This window comes from Colletotrichum graminicola (genome assembly GCF_000149035.1).
Source record: "Colletotrichum graminicola M1.001 genomic scaffold supercont1.50, whole genome shotgun sequence".
Taxonomy (NCBI): domain Eukaryota; kingdom Fungi; phylum Ascomycota; class Sordariomycetes; order Glomerellales; family Glomerellaceae; genus Colletotrichum; species Colletotrichum graminicola.
The window spans coordinates 170,689-188,591 of NW_007361054.1; the positions used below are offsets into that span (position 1 = coordinate 170,689).

The following is a 17,903-nucleotide window of genomic DNA, read 5'->3' on the forward strand; positions in this document are numbered from 1 at the left end:
TCGAATCCTATCGGCGTCACATTTTGGGGTTGTTGGCACAACTGTTTCTTTATACCAACATGTGAAACATCGCGCGATTAGTACATTGCGTGCCAGCTTACCTCACTCCCGAGCAATCACCCCCGGGCCGACCAAGCCCAGACCGAAGCCGGGCGCCAGATATCCCCCTCATCCTTATCTCCCCAACCTGCAATATTGGTTAGTCCTAGTCAGCTTAGCCGCGAACGAGACCGACTCGCCCAATCTCCGAGATTCCCCCTAAGGAAAGGAGAAACTCCCAAGAGAGCCATTAGCGGCGAGGGATAGGGGGAAGCACCAAGAGCCCGCATCTCAGAGCTCGCTGCCATACTGTCTCTGGAGCCGTTCCCTCCGACCCATTCAGCTTGGACTCTCACGCCTGTCTAGCTATTTGCTCAAAGGAAAAGATTGTAGAGGGGGCGGGAAGAACAAACAAAAGGAGTAAAGCCGAATAGGACCTCGTGAACAAACCGACAAACACCCCAATACATCCCTGCATTCTTCGCAATAACGGCCCTGGACGCCACCATTTCCCCCGTCGCCGTCCCCCATCCTTCCCCATCCTCCACCTGAGGGACAAACACGGCCCCTTTGAGCCCGTGTGCTTGAGCTATTTATACCCCAGGCCTGGCCCTTTGTTCCTGTCGTTAGTGTATGGCGCGACCGTTTGCACGTGGCGGCGGCCCCCCCCTTTTGTCGGGTGAGTTTTAGACGCTACACAATCCCCCATTCTACCGTCATTTGTTCACATTGATGGCTTCCCCCTCTCATCCCCCCAAGGGCAAAGGGGCCGCCGGTACGTGTCTCTATATCATGCCCATCATGCACCGGTCCTTCAAGGCTCCTTCGCCCCCGTCCATGTCAAGTGGCCTCCTGCTCCTCCCTCTTGAGCCATTCTGACCGTAGCGGGCGACATCCACAATGCTCGCCTCAACATGCCTCCTCGCCTTGGCCGGTCTCGCCCCCTTCGCTCCCACCCTCGCCGCCGCCGCCGATGAGGACGTGCCCCAGAAGCCCCTGAACCCCGACGCCGCGAACCCTCCCCCGCCGCGGGCCTCCGCCTCGCTCCTCCCCGGTGCCGGCTCTCACATCCTCGCCTTCGGCACCGTCGCCTCGTCCTCCTCCTCCACCGTCTTCTGCTCACCCTTCGAGAAGGTGTGCGACGGCAGGTGCATCCCCATATCGGGGGCCTGCTGCGTCACCGGCCGCGGCGGCTACTGCGAGGAGGGCAACTACTGCGTCGCCGGCGGTTGCTGCAAGACCGGCAAGACGTGCTCGGGCCCGCCGCAGGGGTGCGCCGCCGGCAAGGTGCTCTGCAACGGCCTCTGCATCCCGGTCGGCACCGCGTGCTGCCCGACGGGCGGGTACTGCGCCGCCGGGGAGAGGTGCGCGGCGGACGACACCTGCGCCAAGCCCTCCGGCGCCGGGGGCGACGATGGACAGTGCGAGTCCGGCAAGGTGATCTGCGGGAGTGGATGCATGCCGGCCGGCGAGGTGTGCTGCTCGACGTACTTCTGCAACGCCGGGGAGACATGTGCCGCGAACGGCAAGTGCAAAACGGGCGGCGGTGGTTCCAAGTCCCAGTGCGGGACAGGACAGGCGCCGTGCGGTGCCGGGTGCATGCCCAAGGGCGTGGTGTGCTGCGAGACGTTTTACTGCTTCGAGGGGCAGACGTGCGCGGCGAACCGCAAGTGCCGGAACCCCGACGGCGACGGCGGCGGCGGCGGCGGCGGCGGGGACGGCGGAGAGAACAACGGGTCCGGGACGTCGTCCAGCCCGCGGCCAACCCGGACGACGACCACGGCACATCCCGTGTCCACGACGGCGTTTGCAAACGAGCCGAAGCCGACAACAACGACGACGACGTCGGAGGAAGGGGATGATGATGATTCAACTTCGACTTCGGCCGTCTTTACCCGGACGGCGCCCACGGCGGCCACAACGCCCACGATGGAGACTGGGCAGACAGGGCAGACAACGGGATTGGCGCCGCCGAGCACTCTCGCCAATGGAGGCGCCGGGCGCGTGGCGAAGAATATCCAAGGAGCGGTCCTTGTGATGGGCTTGTTCGCAGCAGCGCCGCTAGTCATCTGAGAATGCATGTCGTCAGCATGGAAAAAGCAGCTCGAGGATCACGATTGACGAGCACAAGATACCAAAGGACGATTTTGATAAAAAGAGATCACAATATAACCTGTCGTCCTTCATCTATAATCTGGATGCGTAATGTTCATTCCCGGACTCCCTTGAACACGCTTCCCCAACGCCTAAATGATCCTTTTTGCCAAACTCCAAACTTTTTCTTGCCTGTGATGATGTAAACCTCAAAAGTGACCCGACGCCGTGCGTATGTAATGCTGACTACTGACGGGCGATGCCGCCTGCATCCCCGTAATAAAAGTTTCGCGAGTATCCTATAGATACCTGGGCCTCATCCACTCGACATTGCGGAGACCCAGGTTGAGCCCGTTGCTGGCCCACCACCTGCGCACCTGCTCCTGGTCGCCGATGCTGTCCTCCAACGCTTCTTCAATGTCGCACGTCCTGTACTCGACGCGCTGCTTCCGCCCCTCCATGCCCTCGAGCTCGCCGTATGCGAACTTGCGCCACCATTCCAGGACGCCAATGTGCTGGTGGATGGTTGGCTGGACGAGCACCTCGCCGTCAAATGCAAGCTTGTCATCGCCCTTTAGTTTCCGCCAGAGCTCAAGGACGCCGACCTGGCCCCAGCGCGAGGCAATCTTGGCTACGCCATCCCCGTGGGCAACGGGGATGCCGGACGCCATCCACCATCGGAGGACATCCACCTGGCCATGCTGAGCGGCCCACAAGAGCGACTTGCCGGGCCTCAGCACAATGGTGTCGTCCTGGGCGGCGGCGTCACGCCACCATTCGAGCACGAGGAGGTGGCCCTTGCCGCTGGCCTGCTCGAGCGCTGCTTCGGTGAAGCGGAGCGGAAGACCGGAACGGCGCCACCACCAGTCGAGAACCTGGACGTAGCCGTTCTTGGACGCGCCGTCGAGGGCCTCGGCATCGTAGCACTGCTGATGGCGGCCGCGGAAGTACCGACTCTCCTTCCAGTAGTCGAGGACATCTGGGCGGCCAAAGTAGGCGGATGCTTTGGTCGGGAGGACTTTGCCGTCAAAGGCCTGAAAGAGGTCGGGTCGGTTGGCTTCCATCCAGGTGAGCACTTCAATGAGTGAGAAGCGGATGAGGAGTTTGATGACGAGGGCTGGGAGTTCGTGGAAGGTTGGTGGGGACTGGAGGAGCTTTTTGCAGATGGAGGTCGAGTCGCAGGTGAGAACAAGCCATTCGAGCTCGTGCTCGTAGACCTTGAGCGGGTTGTTGGGGTCCCTGGGCTGCAGCTTCCAGGGATGCGGCATGGGCAGGTTGGTGAAGATGCCCAAGGCCTGGGCGAGTTCCCAGTCACCGGCGTAGTCGAGAATGATGGTCCAGATCTCGGGCGGCAGGTTCGAGTAGACTCGCGGGTCGCCCGAGGCGAGGTAGCCGAGGTGTGTGACGACGTCGACGTCGCGGCCTAGGCCGAGCAGGTCGGCCTGGTTCTTGATGATGCCAAGCACGTCGTTGAAGCCGTTCCAGTTGACGATTCGCTTCGGGCTTTTGTGGGAGCCGTCATAGTGCCACAGGATGGGCGACATGGCACGGATCCAAGGCCACTTGCTGTTGATCTTGTTGAGCTGCCTCTTGGTGGCGGGGTTCTCCCACATATGGGTGCTCATGCCGGGAACGAGCAGTATCTTCTTAGCCGTGTCCCAGCCTCTCAGGACCTCGAGGAGGAAGGTGTCGGCGATGCCGACCATCATCTTGGCCATGTTATCGGCGTCGATGGGGGCGAGGACGAGCAGGTCGGCCCACTCAACGAGCTCAAAGGCCTGCTGGCGGTAGAATTCGACATCATCGACGTCGGCCTCGGAGGCGGCACGCGAGGGGCCGAGCGGGAAGGTCATGGAACGATTCTGCATGGTGATGACGGTTTGGCTGAGGCGGGGGACTGCGTCATCGACGATGGCGCGCATCTCAATGGCGGAGCTTTTGGAGAGGCGGACGACGAGGGTCTGGGCCCATGATATGTCGCGGGGGCCGTTGGCGGCGACCAGCAGGTGTAGTTTCCGATCGCGAGGCTTGAAGTGGAGGGACGAGGAAGAGGAGGCGCTCCGCGTTATGCGCAACGGTAAGGGATCGGGGGGATCCATCGGCGCATGCTCTAGTGGCGGTCGAAGGGGGAGATGGCGAGGGTCGGGGCCGTTTCGAGGACGGCGGGTTCGTACGGGCTGTTTGGGATCGTATCGATATCAGGCAGATGGAAGGTGGCAGCAGTCGTAGTAGCGGTGGGGTTGTTGGAACCGAAGGCTGGATTGGGCAGAGACGAGTTCGAGATGGTTCAGTTCGGTCGCCAGAAGAGAGATGGTGGTGGAAGTCGGTCGGCAGATGGCGGTGGTGGAGGAAGAAGGAAGGAGGATATTGTAACGATAGGAGAGCGGGTGGGATGGTGATGGTGGAAAGACTGTAGTGTACGTATTGAATCGAATCCCAGTGGTGATGCAGAACGGGTTTGTCGGCCGTCAGTGGCGGTAGTGTGTTTGTGATGTTTGCGGACTGGGTAGTTTGCGGTGTGTGCAGTGCAACAGCGACGGGCTCACAATTTCCGGAGGGTGCATCCGCAAGGCCTTACGGGATAGGTACGTACGGTATCCGTACTCCGTAGTCGGTCGAGTGTTGGGTTATGAAGCCAGGTCAGCCAGTAGGAAGGGTTGGGGGCGACGGCGGGAAGAAAACGACATGGATCTGGGCCGCAATATGTGGCATCACCATGACATGGGGGGGGGATCGAGTTCCTTAATTCCACCTTTGGGTTCGACGTGTGCGTGGGACCGTGCTGGTTGTTGGTGGCCGGGAACAAGCAAGAGAGGGTGTACTGAGAATTGGAAGGAGCAGGACGAAGGAGTTGGGAAAGTGCTGCAGGGGGTACGGAGTATAGGGCAAAGGGAAGGGACGTGGACAGAAGGGGCGATACGAATGTACCTAGGTAGGTATCCGTGGTGGGATGTACCTGAATGCGAAGATACCTTGCAAAGGTACCTACCTACTACGGCGTAGTGTAGTAGTACGACGTAGTGTACGGAGTAGCAGTGTAGTGTACCTACTCACTTTGTCCGCCCAAGGGGCTTGGGTACAGACAAGACAGTAATAAGTGCCCAACAGCAAAATCTTTCGTGACCTTCCCTTGCCTTGTTCTTGGCCACGCTGCGCTGTTCTGTACACCTCACTGCTGTTAATTACCACCTATAAGCCCATGTTGTAGTAATCATACTGTACACTACTGGGTATTTGCTGTGCTGGATTCGCAGCGGGACCATGATTGGAAATGCAGATGTGACAACAGAGAGAAAGGTTAGACGCTGCGGCCAATCAAACAGTAGATGCTGGTCTGGCCGACGCTTCATTACCTAATCACCCCCGCCTTCTGCGTGTGGTGTGGTGTGGTGTGGTTCCCACTCTGTCTGCGCCCGCTACGTCACCACCGCTTCTTCCGTGTGACACACGAGGAAGGAGGTCTGGATGAAGCAGGAGCAAAAGACATGGCCATCCGGAACATTCCCTCCTTTCCAGCTAAACAGCATATCCCATATCACCATCACCACCACACCACCACCACCTTTACCCGTCTCACATCTCTCGCCATCACCTCACTAAACCCCTTGGCACTGTGCCCCTTCATCATATCGACATCGTCGTACACCCCGCGCCGCTGTCATCCTCCCACCACCCTCCAAAACGGCCAGCACATCCTTGCCTGCATAACGGCACACCCGCAAGATGTTGTGTGTGATGCGTCGTCTCAACATCAACGCCAAGCAACCCCGTCCAGCCCCTTCCCGACTCGGACTGCGCTAACTTTGGCACGTCTCGGCCTCCACCCCGCAGGGTCCTCCGTGTCATCGGCACCGGATCCCGCCGGTACGGCTGCTACCTGCCGCGCTGCGTATCCCTAATTGTGAACTCGTCTCGACCTAGGTACCTAATGTAGGTAGTACCGGCAGGAGGCCGTCATGCAAGACCCCGGTCATTCCTTACCGCAACGACAGGGGGAGATGAGCCTTACCGGTACATAGGTACGGATAGATATACTACACTACACTAAGTGCTCCGTACTGCCCCATCCAGATAAGCTCGGCTGACATAAGCCACTATCACGACAACAGCCATTATCGCCATGGCCAGTTTCCAATTTCTACATAGCTGTCCCCGAGGACATCGTCCCACTGTCGTTTCTTCGCCGCCTTCCCTCGCTATTCTTTGCTTCTCCCTTTGCAGTATCCTTGCAACTGTCAGCATAATTCCCGCTCGGATACGTTACGGGACTGATCTCAAACCGTCGACTTGAAGTGGGGCAGGTAATGCGGCAAAGCCTTACACCCATAGATATACAGATAACCAAGCATCTCGGCATATATTCGAGCTAGATACTCGTGTGTACTTGGAACTCGGCCTGTGATGCTTCTCCATCCTCCCACTTTCTCTGCTAGCTTTGGCCAGTCGTGGTAAGGTCCGTTACTCGTCCAGTATTCTACGCTAAAGGTGAAGCCCTTGGTGCTGACGAAGTCGGGCCACTTTCAAAGCTATGTGTTATCGTTGCATTCAACTGAACAAATAAATGGATATTTAGTTATTTCAGAAAATAAATTCAAGTGGTGTAATTACAGAGAAGTAGAAATCTCCAAAACGCCATGTTCTATGCGAGTCTAGTGATGCTGAACCCTGTATCCGTGGCACCGCGCTAACTACCAATGAGAAATCAGTCATCAGAATCTTCGCTGTTACTCTTCTCAACCCAATTCTGAGCTCTGGATGCAAATTTGGAGATCATCAACACCAACACCCCGGCCGACAAGGCCGATAGAGCAGCTAAGCCATCACAGTCAGCACGCGTTGCGAACATCAGCATTGAGGCACAGAGGGACGCTTACTTATCGTGAATGACCATCCTACTCCTATGGCATCAATCATTGGTACGGCGCCACCAATACTACTAGCGCCAAAAATGTACTGAACGACATACTTACTGCTGATAACGGCTGTTCTGTGTTTGGGGAGTGCCTCTGCAGGGGTGGTGTTTAGATGGCTGTTCATAGAAAATAGAAGCATGTGCAAAAAAAAGGAAGACTCACCAGCAGAGTACGTATTAAGACCACTGAAAGACCACATGAGCCCAAGGCCCTGGAAGAAGGAGCTTATGACTGGCAACGCCACTCCGCCAACTTCTTTTTGCAAGCTCCACCCGAAGATTAGTGTGCCGGCTGGAAGAACGATGAAGATGGCCGGGAGGCTGCTGTTCAACCTGTCTTGTGGAAGCCTGAGTCCGTTTCGCTTGCGAATGTACCGTTTCACGGTATAGTCGGATACTCGGCCACCGATGGTACTGCCCACCAAGAAGCCTGCGCCCGGGGCCAAGTAAAAAAGACCACTGATGAGGGGGGAAGTGAGGTTGAAGCGCGGGTTGATGACACGCCTGATGGAGCTAAGTAGGCCGTACTGGTTGAAGCCCAGAAGTCCACACGCAAGGTTCTACGCATTGGATTAGAATACGTGCAAGTCATGGTTGAAGTGCACAACGAAGAGGGCAACATACGGCGGCGAGGACGTTGGGGTATTTGAACAGGCGGAAAACCCCCCTCGGGTTGAAAGCACGGCAAAGTTCACCAACGGACCGCACAGGGGTCTTTTCTTCAACCCGGTGTTTGGCTAGCTCGCTAGCTTTCGGCACGAAGAAGAAGGCCATGATCAGACCGACAAAAGCCATTCCCGCTTGAACCCCGTAGATCACCCTCCACGAAGTGAAGCTTACAATCACACCTCCGGTCAGTGGAGCTAGGTCGTGTTAGATAGATGCAGGATCGGGTTACAAGTTGCCACTCACCTAGCGTGTTTGCTCCGACGCAGCTGCCTAAGAAGAAGCCGACAGCGGTTCCGCGATTTGTCTGTCCAAATTGTCAGAGATGTCTCAGATATTACGCTCCAAGGCCCGACTTACGGGATCGAAAATGTCGGCCAGGATCGTCTGCCCTGCGACAAGGAAGAACGGACCCGTCGTCCCCCCAACGATCCAGATCGCCGTGAAACAGGCAAAGTTGTTGGACAACGCCGAGCCAATCGAGCATAGGCTCAACAGAGTGTTGGCAACCAGATACGTCGTCCTTCGGCCAAGGATGTCGCTCATCGGCAGCCAGATCAGCGCAGACATGGCCTGGGCTATGAAGACACCGGCGTTGGCCGTGGTAATGGCATGCGTTGATATGTCAAAGTCGGCAGCGACTTCGTTCGTCGCCGACAAGATGGAGCTTCCGGAGAAGATGACGGGCAGGGCCATCCAGCAGACAACGGAGAGGATGACCCACTTACGCCATGTGGGCATCTCCATCACCACATCGTCAATGGCCGCAGGCCGCGGAGGGGCAGGAGCAGCCGGAACGGGGCCGGAGGACGGATCGGCACTCATGAACCGAGGGACATTGGCTGGAGGTGCGTGGGCCGGAGTTTCGGCGCTCGGCGAACCCATCTTGGAGTCTCTCTGATTGAACAGAGATGGAGAGAAGCAAGTTTCTACGCTGGAACATTTTCAAACCGGACCGTAACCCAAGAAGTTCCCCGAGTGTATATAGTCGCGGGAGCTCCGCCGTTCGGAGGCATCCTTCGGGAGGCGAAATCTCTTCCATTATTCCAATTTTCTCCTGTGACTCAAATGTTCCGTTAAGTGGGCCATGCACGGCGCCTTTCGTCAAGACCGGCCCGAATCTGTGACGGAAACGCGACTGATATGCTGATCCAGTGGCTGACAACTCGAAGGACGAGTCGGCAACTCCACAAGACGCCGACTAGGGAAACAAGGTCGGTTATCATCCCACTAGTGGGAAAGGAGGCCTGTGGGGTTGAATCGTGACGAATATGCTCGGCAGGATTCGCATGATGCCGATAATGTGGGGAAATGACCAATATTTTCTCGGGATGGCCCATTGTTTTCGCCGAACTATCTCAGCCCGGCCAACACTCGTCTCACTTCGACAACAAAGAAACATTTTTCAATCTGTGGCGATGTCGTGTGTTATACAGCCAGTATTCTAAATCAAACATCCTACCGTCGGCAACATTTCTGGGAGGCCTGTGAGCCAGCGGATGCTGTCCTACTTCCACCTGCCTCGTCCCTCGGCATCTTGCTCAAATTTCCCGAGCATCGGTCTTCATTGATAAGGGCCTGCAGCCCGAGCCGGCATTCGGATTGAGCATCATGGCGTCCGAAGGAGATATATCCAGTTCGGAAGACAGGGGCCCATTGAGACCCGCTCCGACATCTTCCAAGAGTACGAGCCGTCCGAAAACCAAACCAACAGCGTGGGTGCCATCCTCTCTTCGCCCCAATGATGCCTCGTGATTGATATTCACAACTGTTTGCGCCAGGTGCCGTCGATGTCATTCCAGAAAGGTGAAATGCTCCGGTGAACAGCCCTGCAAGAACTGTCAGCAAGCGAGCAAGGGCGCAGAATGCACATATCCTCGAAGGAACCGCATGGTCAAAGTCAGCCAACGGTCAGCATCACTTACTTGTCACTCCAAAAAACCTCCCAAGCCTAGTCGCTAAGAGAAACTCACGACTAGGTACATTGACGATCTCATCGCCGAGAACCAGCGTTTGAAGAACACCAGTAATGCGGCCACTCAATCCCGCGCAGACGCCCTTCTCCCAGAAATCACAGTGGCGCCGGTCAAGGAGACGACGGACAACGCCATTGCCATCCCGCCCCCTTCGCTCGATGAACGTCCCTGGTTCTTGGACATGAACATCCCGCACACCCCGATCCTCATCGGCGAGGCATCGGACGCCGCGTTCGCGACCCGCTTCCGCCAGGCCATTTCGACGGTTGAACACAGCCACATCCCGCGCGTCAACTACGCGACGGATGAGCGGCTGCTCACGCTGTCCGACACTGAATGCCCGTGGCCCAGCCCCGCGAGGGCGCGTCTTCTGGTCGGGGTTGCGCTGCGATATGTCAGCCGTTGCTATCACATCGTCCGCAAGAGCCTCACCATGGATTCCCTTGAGCAGACTCTGCGGAACCCGGCCGAGAGCGACGCTCTTCTCAAGAGCAAGCTCTGGGCACTGTTCGCCATTGGAGCCATGTACTCAACTCGGTCGGTCACATCGGAGAAGAACTTTCCGGGTTTGGCCTACTTTGCGCGAGCCACGAGGGTCCTTCGCATCGTCAGCGAACGACCGAGAATCGATGTCGTTGAGCTAAGACTGCTACTTGTAGGTCCATGATACCTCGTCTCTCCCTTTCCCTGCTGTATATGACTAACACCTCGCCGTCGTTTTACTCGCTTGCACTGAACCGACGACATACTGCGTACGCCTTTGCTGGCTCTGCGACCAGACTTGCCGTCGTGATGGGTCTTCATCTCAATGTTCCCGAATCACAGCTCAGGGATGCTGCTGCCCGCGAGCACAGGGTCAGGGTATGGTGGACGGCATACATTTTCGACAGGATGTGGGCAGCGAAGCTCAGCCATCCCGTCGCCGTACAGGACGTTGATATCGAAGTCGATCTCCCGTCCAACCCGACGGTGGATGAGAGTATTGCAGATGATTTTGCAGACGCCTCTTATTTCGTCGCGAGTGTAAGGCTCGCCAGCCTGCTGGGGCGAGTCGTCCCATCCATCTACCGGAGAAGACATCAGCAAACCTCGCTGTCGCACAGAGTGCAAGAAGCACTCAAAGAGCTTCGCGGGTGGTCTGAAGGACTCCCGCCAGAGCTTCATTTAGATCACAAACCCACGTCAGAGCGTATACCCAAGCCAATCTCTCTGCACCTCAACTTCAACCAGGTAAGTCGGGGAGCTTCGAGCCATAACAGCAGGATTTACTTACTCCCATCTCAGTGTGCTGTGTGCACCACACGTCCCATTTTGCTCCACGTCCTTCGTACACACGTGGCGTCCTGGGGTGCACCAGATGCCCCTGAACCTCAAATCCCGGTAACCGCAATGACGTTGGCCGAGACTTGCATTCGCTGTGCGCGTCATTCATGCCGACTGCTGACGGAGTGCTGGATCGATGGCTCCTTTGCCACCTTTGACTACTTTTTCACACAGTACCTCTTCTCGGCAGCCACCATTCTCGCCGCCTCCAGCCTCCTCAATGGAAAGGAAAGCCACAACGACAGGGAGCAATTCGAGGAGGCCGCCCAGTTCCTCTCGCAGCTGAAGGACAACGGCAACTACGCAGCAGAGGAGTTCTGCCAGCACATTGATGCCATGAAGAGAACCATGGCAGCGGCCCAGGCCCGTCGGGGAGGCTACGCCACCGAAGGAGACACCTCGGCCGCCGTGCCTTCTACCATGCCCCCTTTCACCGATGCGGTGACCCTTGGTCAGCCTTTCCAGACGCAGCACACGACGGCTGGCATGGCACTCAACGAACCATCCCTACAGGAGCTCTTGGCTCAGCCACTTCTGGACTTGCAGTTCATCGATGCCTCGATTTACAACGATGGTGCTCAGGGGCTCTACTGGCCGGATTTCAGTCCGGAATCATGGACAGCTGATGCATGGGCGCCGACTTGAGCTGGAATTTTCCTTGATGTTCGATCACGGGTGCGATTTAGTATTAAAAGAGTTAAGGAACATTCTGTGAATCCTACACCAATCTCCCAGATGCCTCCACTTTCGTAAGTCCGGTGTTGGGAGCGTCCTACAGCAATGGAGTACGCCTACCAAAACTTGAACGGAACGCCCAGCCTTCTCGCAGCGTTCGGTGTCGGAGAACTGGAAGCCGCCGAGGTCGATGCGCCGGATCCCGTCTCTGTCGCCGCACCAGATCCTGTTCCGGGTGTCTCGGTAGATGTCACCGCGACAGTGGTCGATCGCGTCACCGACGCCGTGACGGTGGCAGTTCCACTTCCTCCGGTACCGCCGCATGATTCCTCTCCCGGGATGATGGTGTAGCTGGTGCTGCATCCGACGCGGGCACAGGGGTTTCTGCATGGAATAGAGACATATTCCGTCAGCACCGGGGTAGGGCAGCCGCAGGACTGCGTCAGGGTGGACACTGTGAGGCACTGCGGCACCGGGCAAGTGGCGCAGCTTTCCGTCACCTCCGTGACGGTCGGGCAGGCAGAGGCTGTGCCGCCACTCTCAACCGGAAGGGTAACAGATGCGGTCAAGTCGATCGGGAGTATCGAGTATAGATCCGACGTGCTTTGGGCAGCAGTTGGCCCCGCGCTGGTCTCGTTAGCGAGATGCTCACTCAGCGTGATTGATAGATTCATACATGAAGACAATGGCTGAGAACTGCTTGGTAAACTTCATTGTGATTGATGACTTGCGAGTCAGCGGACTGTGCAACAGAGGAAGATATTGCGGGTTTGAACAGGTGACTGAGAGAACAAGTTTGGCATCTAGGAGAGGCCGCCTTTTGTGTTCTTGCTCCGTGGCAGGTGACACCACCGGTGATCTCCTCTTCTCAAGGCCCCTGGTGCTCATTCGTTCGGTCCATCGGTGTAGGAGTTCAAACCACCATCCTATTTCGGCATTGGGGTCTTGGCTTGCAGGGGTGCAGATGCGGAGATGCCGTGTTGACTGGCCACCGACCTCTTTGATTTTTGACCAATTGCAGTAAGTTCTCGGGGACCTTGGCCGTTTGACCACGCACGGCAGAGCAGCCAGCCAACTGTAAAAGGGACCGCCTTGGCAACGTACCTTAGTCAGGTTTATAGCACCTTACTGTCTCACAAGATGCTCTTGACCTCTATGGGCAAGGTCAAACTTTGGTAGCCAATGGGGCAGTTAGATACCTGGATAGCTCCATGGTATTGTGTTTTCTCCTAGAAACCTTCTGCTGTGCTGAGTATCGGCCACGATACTCATACTGTACTCTTTAGACTGTGTCCCGAGTATTATTATTGTGTACCTGTGCGACCTCAAGAGGGACCACGGATTATGTATCTTAACTTTGCCACGGCAGTTTGTGCAAGGAAATCTTTGACAGTAGAAAAGTGCCACTGCTGTGAGACAGTGTCGGTTGTATTCCAATCGCAGCAGCTGTATGATCGCAGAGATCAGCATGTATTCAGACACAAACGCAACTTGGCAACACCAATATCTGTGCTACACCGGTGGGCCGGAGGCAAACATATTTATTTATCTATCTTTGGATATAAACGGCCCGCTTTATGTGCCCCCCAATGCCGCTGGACACTCTCGGTGATTCGTACGGCTACATGCCGTCCTTTTGGCGTTCATCGGTAACTTTCTCCCGTGACGAGCTCCTGTCCTGTGTCCAGGTCTCCTCGGTGCTCGCCGCACGAGCGTCAATAGCAAGATCCTCCGTCTGCGGCACGCCATCGATATCCAGCGTACCGGCCGCGTTCGCCCTCGAAAAGATAGTGCCAGGCATGACGGGGTAGTCGCCTTCGGTTTTCTTATGCTCGGGGACGAGGACGTTAAACCAGCGCGGCATGACGAGGCCAACGAGTGAAGCGGCGAGCACGATGTGCATGAATGTGAAGCCGGCGATATGAAGGGGGTCCCAGCGCTTGTCAGAATAGAAGTTCGGGTATGCGAAGGAGAATATGATGGCAACAATCGGCGCCGTATTGTATTTCAGCACAAAGGCCCAGATGGCAGGGATTCTCCACTGCCCGTCCGTAGCAATTGTAGCATTAAGATCGCGGCGCAATTGGTTGCCCTGAGGAATTAGCAACCGTGGATCGCTGCCAAGGAAACACGCATTGAGTACTTACCGAATAGGAGGTTAGGTACCAGAAGCGTCTCATCAACGAGTTCTTGCAAAAGAAGTTGGGGCAGTAGGCGGTCGGGTCGGACGCGAGTAGCACCGAAGAACCGGCCCCGACGATGAACATCCCGAAGCCAACGCCTGCACCAGCTGCAGCAGAGACCGAATGAGCCACGACGAGACCGATGAACATGCCTCCGATGTAACCAAAAACGTTGTACAAGCACCAAGACAAGAGACCACATTGGTCAACTACATCACGGTATCGATACAGTGTCGTGGCACAAACGGCTTCGCACCAGACGATCCAGAACAGAGCCAGGTAGTTGATCCAGGTGTCTGCCGCGTCCACAAGAGTGTATCCGAATTCCGTGCAGAAGGGCAGAGAAATGAGGAAAGACGCGAGGACAATGATAGTTGAGACCCAAGGGCGAGAGTACTTCTTGCCCCAGTCAGAGTCGCAAACCATGGTGACCAACGTCTCGAGCAACGCGAAAGCCGAGCCGAGACCCAGGATGAAAAGGGTCGCAAAGAAGAGGACGCCCCAGAAGTTGGAACCTGGCATCTCGGAAATAGCTTCAGGGTATGTGAGGAAACCGACGACGAAAGTGTTGAGCCTCTCGCTGTTATCGGGGTGCATGCCGAGGTAGCCGACAACGCCGAAAACGGACATGGAGCCAATGATTTCAATAAGAGAGTTCGAGATGCAGATGATCAGCGAGTCCTGAACAGCGTTGGAATATTTCGAGTTGTAAGAGGCGTAGCTGGTGTAATAGCTGGAGACCGAGCAACATCAGCCATCATACTTCGAAAATCAAAGCTTTGAGCCTTCAATCATCACCTACCCCATACCAATCCCAGTACTGAAGAATACCTGACCACATGCTTCTTGCCAGATAGTGCCAGAGGAAAGCTTCTCTCCGTGCCATTCCGTCCAGTATATGCGGATGCCATCTATGGCATTGGGAAGAGAGCAACCGCGGCCGATGAGAACAATCATGAGGACCAGGGGTGCGGCCATGGTGAAGTAGACCACGCGTCCTGTAAGACCGATGCCCTTGAACATACAGAGCCACACAACTGATAGAAAGTAAAAGGTCAGCAAGAAGCCAAAACAAGAATGGGGAGTGCGTGGTTACCAAACCAAGTGAACAGATTCCATAATGTCGTCTCGGTAACCATGCCCATTCCCGGGTAATAGGTATAGTCTTGGACGGCATTGCCGTCAGCCGTTAAGTTGCCCTCGACGCCTGGAACATCCTGGAGAACGGTCCCATAGAAGAACTCCTCATTGCGACCAGACCAAGGCATAGGACTGATAAACGAGTGTCGAAAGTAAGTCATGATCCACGCCAGGATCGGGACGTAGTAGATGACGATAGCGTATCCGATATATACGACGCCAAAGCCCACGCCCTTTGCTCTCTTGTGAACATGGTGCCAGGCAAGTACGCACCCGCTACGGTAGGCTTGGCCAACGCTGATTTCGAGAAGCAGCGTCGGAATGGCCAGGCAGGCAAGTGAGATAAGGTAAGGGATAAAAAACTGCAATCCGTGATTGTTGAAGACAATGGAGGGGAACCGAAGAAGATTGCCAAGGCCAACGGCGCCACCCATCGCCGCAAAGATGAAGGACGTTCGAGAACCCCACATGTCACGGCCATCGTCGCCCTTCTCCGCCGATGGCGCCAGCAGGTTGTAAATTTTCTTGCCGATGTTGACCATGTTTGCGGATATCGCTCAAGAACTACTATTAGGGACAAGGAGCAAAAGACGTGACATCCATGGAGGGTCAAAGGGCACGCCTGTGACCGGAAGGCCAAGCGGCCAGTATACTAAACCGATATGTATTAACGTGTAGAGGTCGAGATGCGCTGTAGCATCTCAAAGACTTGGCAGTAAATATGATAGTCTCACTGAAAATAGATCTGAATATAAATGGTTTGAAGGTGGTCCGTTCAAGATCAGTTGAACGAACTACCACGGTGGAGTTCGTCTTAATATACGAATTATGGGTTGCATACCAAGCCTGGATCAACATTGAACTTAGACCCAAGAAATCGGCAACGAATCCTGAAAGCGCCCCTGTCCCAATAGGTGAAGCGTATAGGTAGACCGTTCAACTAGCCAGCATATGTGATAGGATAGGAAACTCACCGGAAAAGTTGGTCTACACGGGCACCAAGGCACACGACCATGATAGCCAAGCCGCTTGGGGTTCCTTGTGTCTTGTCTAAGATAAGGACCATATAGAAGGCCTCCTGGAGGTGGGACTCACGAATCCGCTTACCACCAGCTTTCTGGCATCTAATTGGCCCACAGAAATGACTGGGACGCGGGCCAAGAGCCTCTCATTCTACGATCTCTGGGGCTCTCGGCTTTCCGGCTTCGGTCTGTCCCTCCGCCAATTACCAAGGATCTTGGCTCACGAGAGCTATCAGCACACGCGCGATAAGACGCACTTTCTCCACACCTTGGCACACGCATGGCAGCGTCAATTGCCAAGATCTTGGTTAGGACCTGGGGACACAACTCTTGCGCTTGACACGCTAGAAAACCAATGGCCTCCGTCCCTTGGCTCTTGGAGCCTGGGCTTGGTGCTGCGCCTGCTCATGAGTATATTACGTTACCAAAGACATACGCTCAGGATAGAGATCAGAGGCTCGCGTAGAATGATGTACGTTTTACGTAAAACTATGAGGAGTCTCAATGATAAATGGTTCTCTCTAGCAATCCGAACCATACACTTGTTCCAGCGTTGAATGTTCACTCAATATAAGTATTGTTTCTTGAACTATATGTCAAGTCGACTTGATGCTTCCTGGTGGCCAAGGCCTTTCTCGACGGTGCCACATACAATTCGTTCACAACTCCAGTTTCAGAAGTTTGGAGAACATATTTCGTGGTCTTTTTGCTCTCAAGCTCCACGTTTAGAAGTTTGACCCAACCGGTCTTCAACCATGGAAACCAGGAGTTTGCTAGCGTTACTATTTCTATAACTTTGGGACATGAATGGCCAACTAAGCTATTTAGATCTCAAATGAGCGGTTTTTATAAGACTTAACGACGTGAAGAGATACATGTATTGAGAGCCGTTCTTTGATTTTCCTAGCTGAACGTCTCCCAAGTCTCAAAACCGATAGTATTCAGCTCACAATGTGGAAGACAACCTAGCGTCACTGCTGAAAAAAAGGTTTGCTAGTGTTTCGGGGATTACGAATCCACATATGGCCAAGGCCGCTAGGCTCGAGTCAAGTATATAGTATTCAAGAAGTAGCACGATTGATCGATGAAGCTTATTTGATAAAAAGTCACATCGATACCTTATTATACGGTACGACGGTCTTCCCATGAGCAGGTCGCAACGCGTTAGATATGTTAATTTTATAATTACGAAGAGCAGAATTGCGCTATAACTTTCCTCTAATGGCGCAATTAGGTCAGACAGCTATGTGGTAACTCTGGGAGTTGACCTTACACGAACTGTCAAATCTATAGTGTTATAGCTTTCTTGATCTATCTAACCGTTGCAAAGGGCACATTGTGAACACACACGCTTCGTTGTGGAGTCTGGCGCCTTAAGACGTCTGAAAGCCATACCCAACATGACTCAATCACTGTCGGGATGTATTCGAAGGCTCAACCACTTTCCTACTTGACTTCACGGGCGCTTGGGTTCATTACACATTTCAACAGTCATCTGATGTTTTGATGCGTTATCTCGTCACCGAGATACCTTGAGAATGGACCAGCGGGCTTGTGTCAGCTGTCTCAATAGCGACGGTTCAAAATTTCTGCAGGTACATAGCTTGTAACGTTAACCTATGTACCTAGATACCCACCGTTTCAAACTGGACACACGATCCGTGAGCAGTATTACATGATTCCCAAGGAAAGTGTTTTACCTAAATGCATACATTGCATAATCTAGAACAACAATTCTCGTCCCTTCCAGGAACTCAAAGTATAGGTGTGCCGTCGACCTTGGTGCCATTTCAACCGTCCAGCTTTCGTGTCTCCACCACTAATGATATGTCAAGATTCCACTTGATGGTCTCTCAAAAATTGATCGTCAAGT

The 17,903-nt window shown here is 54.9% G+C and overlaps 6 protein-coding genes across 6 annotated transcripts; 2 read left to right on the forward strand and 4 right to left on the reverse strand.

Moving 5' to 3' along the window:
- Positions 1 to 939: 939 nt before the first annotated feature.
- On the forward strand, positions 940 to 2,112 carry GLRG_09596 (uncharacterized protein; the record flags this gene model as incomplete). The annotated part of the gene is made up of 1 exon (XM_008100281.1): positions 940 to 2,112. The coding sequence occupies one exon, from the start codon at positions 940 to 942 to the stop codon at positions 2,110 to 2,112; it is 1,173 nt and encodes a 390-aa protein (XP_008098472.1).
- Positions 2,113 to 2,432: 320 nt separating this feature from the next.
- On the reverse strand, positions 2,433 to 4,232 carry GLRG_09597 (flavoprotein; the record flags this gene model as incomplete). Its single annotated transcript, XM_008100282.1, has 1 exon — positions 2,433 to 4,232. The coding sequence occupies one exon, from the start codon at positions 4,230 to 4,232 to the stop codon at positions 2,433 to 2,435; it is 1,800 nt and encodes a 599-aa protein (XP_008098473.1).
- A 2,603-nt stretch (positions 4,233 to 6,835) lies between these two features.
- Positions 6,836 to 8,596, reverse strand: GLRG_09598 (major facilitator superfamily transporter; the record flags this gene model as incomplete). Its single annotated transcript, XM_008100283.1, has 6 exons — positions 6,836 to 6,945; positions 7,008 to 7,139; positions 7,209 to 7,605; positions 7,670 to 7,908; positions 7,958 to 8,018; positions 8,072 to 8,596. 6 exons carry the CDS (start codon positions 8,594 to 8,596, stop codon positions 6,836 to 6,838), a joined length of 1,464 nt encoding a protein of 487 aa, XP_008098474.1.
- Positions 8,597 to 9,322: 726 nt separating this feature from the next.
- GLRG_09599 (fungal specific transcription factor domain-containing protein) lies at positions 9,323 to 11,655 on the forward strand (the record flags this gene model as incomplete). The annotated part of the gene is made up of 5 exons (XM_008100284.1): positions 9,323 to 9,426; positions 9,493 to 9,621; positions 9,691 to 10,224; positions 10,347 to 10,917; positions 10,972 to 11,655. The coding sequence occupies 5 exons, from the start codon at positions 9,323 to 9,325 to the stop codon at positions 11,653 to 11,655; spliced, it is 2,022 nt and encodes a 673-aa protein (XP_008098475.1).
- Positions 11,656 to 11,801: 146 nt separating this feature from the next.
- Positions 11,802 to 12,399, reverse strand: GLRG_09600 (uncharacterized protein; the record flags this gene model as incomplete). Its single annotated transcript, XM_008100285.1, has 2 exons — positions 11,802 to 12,312; positions 12,362 to 12,399. The coding sequence occupies 2 exons, from the start codon at positions 12,397 to 12,399 to the stop codon at positions 11,802 to 11,804; spliced, it is 549 nt and encodes a 182-aa protein (XP_008098476.1).
- Positions 12,400 to 13,306: 907 nt separating this feature from the next.
- On the reverse strand, positions 13,307 to 15,550 carry GLRG_09601 (Sodium:neurotransmitter symporter family protein; the record flags this gene model as incomplete). The annotated part of the gene is made up of 4 exons (XM_008100286.1): positions 13,307 to 13,777; positions 13,833 to 14,601; positions 14,671 to 14,905; positions 14,965 to 15,550. The coding sequence occupies 4 exons, from the start codon at positions 15,548 to 15,550 to the stop codon at positions 13,307 to 13,309; spliced, it is 2,061 nt and encodes a 686-aa protein (XP_008098477.1).
- Between the last annotated feature and the right edge of the window lie 2,353 nt (positions 15,551 to 17,903).